This window comes from Juglans regia, chromosome 14 (genome assembly GCF_001411555.2).
Source record: "Juglans regia cultivar Chandler chromosome 14, Walnut 2.0, whole genome shotgun sequence".
NCBI lineage: Eukaryota > Viridiplantae > Streptophyta > Magnoliopsida > Fagales > Juglandaceae > Juglans > Juglans regia.
In genome coordinates, this window is record NC_049914.1 from 12,083,689 (window position 1) to 12,084,562 (window position 874).

Here is an 874-nt window from a genome sequence, read left to right on the forward strand (position 1 = left end):
TTATAGCATAGATAATGCAGCAACCAAAACAGAAACTCCAACAGACACCACGAATACTCCTTGCTCTGTGATTCTCACTGCATCAGAATCAACCAGTGTAGGTGTTGTAGTGGTAGTACTGCTCTCTTGACTGCTTGCTGTCGTCTTCTTAGCCTTAGGTTTGGTTGGGGCCGGTGCTGGTGCTGGTACCGGAGGCTTTGCGACGAAAATGTCCAGAGGAAGAAGCACTTTGTCCATTTGATAAACAGCAAGCTGATTATCCGAATATACTGTACCGCTCACTGAGGCATTGACAAGACCGGTCGAAATGTTTACTTGGTTTCCCATTGAGGTCACATTTAGTGGGTAATCTCCAGGGTTGGTATCTCCTGCCTGTGTTCTCAATGGGTTGCTCACGGTTTGGAAGTTTGCCAGAGAGTAATAGGTGGGTAAGGTATGAAACTGTATGAGACGGATCTTTTGTTCGTCGCTTAGAGAATTTAGAGTGCCCGATTTAAGGTTTGAAAATGCAGCATCCGTTGGCGCAAAAAGAGTAAAGCCATTCTTTGTATCGTTGAGTTGCCCTTTGATTTGGTCAGCCACTGCAGTCCTCTTTAAGAGGCGGATTAGGATTGTGAAACCGCCGGCTTTTTGGAGGATTTTGGTGACGTCTGGAGGGCCAGGTGGTGTCGGGGATGATGCCGGGGCATCGGCAGGCTTAGCCGGGGCCACGGCTGGCAAGGCTGGGGCCTGAGCAGGCTGGCCTAAGGTTGTGGTGCAGTGAAAAAAACAAACAAGTAGAAGAGACAAGGAAAAACAATTACAAGCCTGCAGCTTGCCCATCTTTGCATGCATATTGGTGGTATGTGTTTCTCCTGGGAAATTTACGTATGCA

The 874-nt window shown here is 47.9% G+C and overlaps 1 protein-coding gene across 1 annotated transcript; it reads right to left on the minus strand.

Annotated features, from left to right (window-relative positions):
* On the minus strand, positions 1–874 carry LOC108990064 (fasciclin-like arabinogalactan protein 12). Its single transcript, XM_018963912.2, has one exon. It carries the CDS (start codon positions 832–834, stop codon positions 1–3), a length of 834 nt encoding a protein of 277 aa, XP_018819457.1. The 5' UTR covers positions 835–874.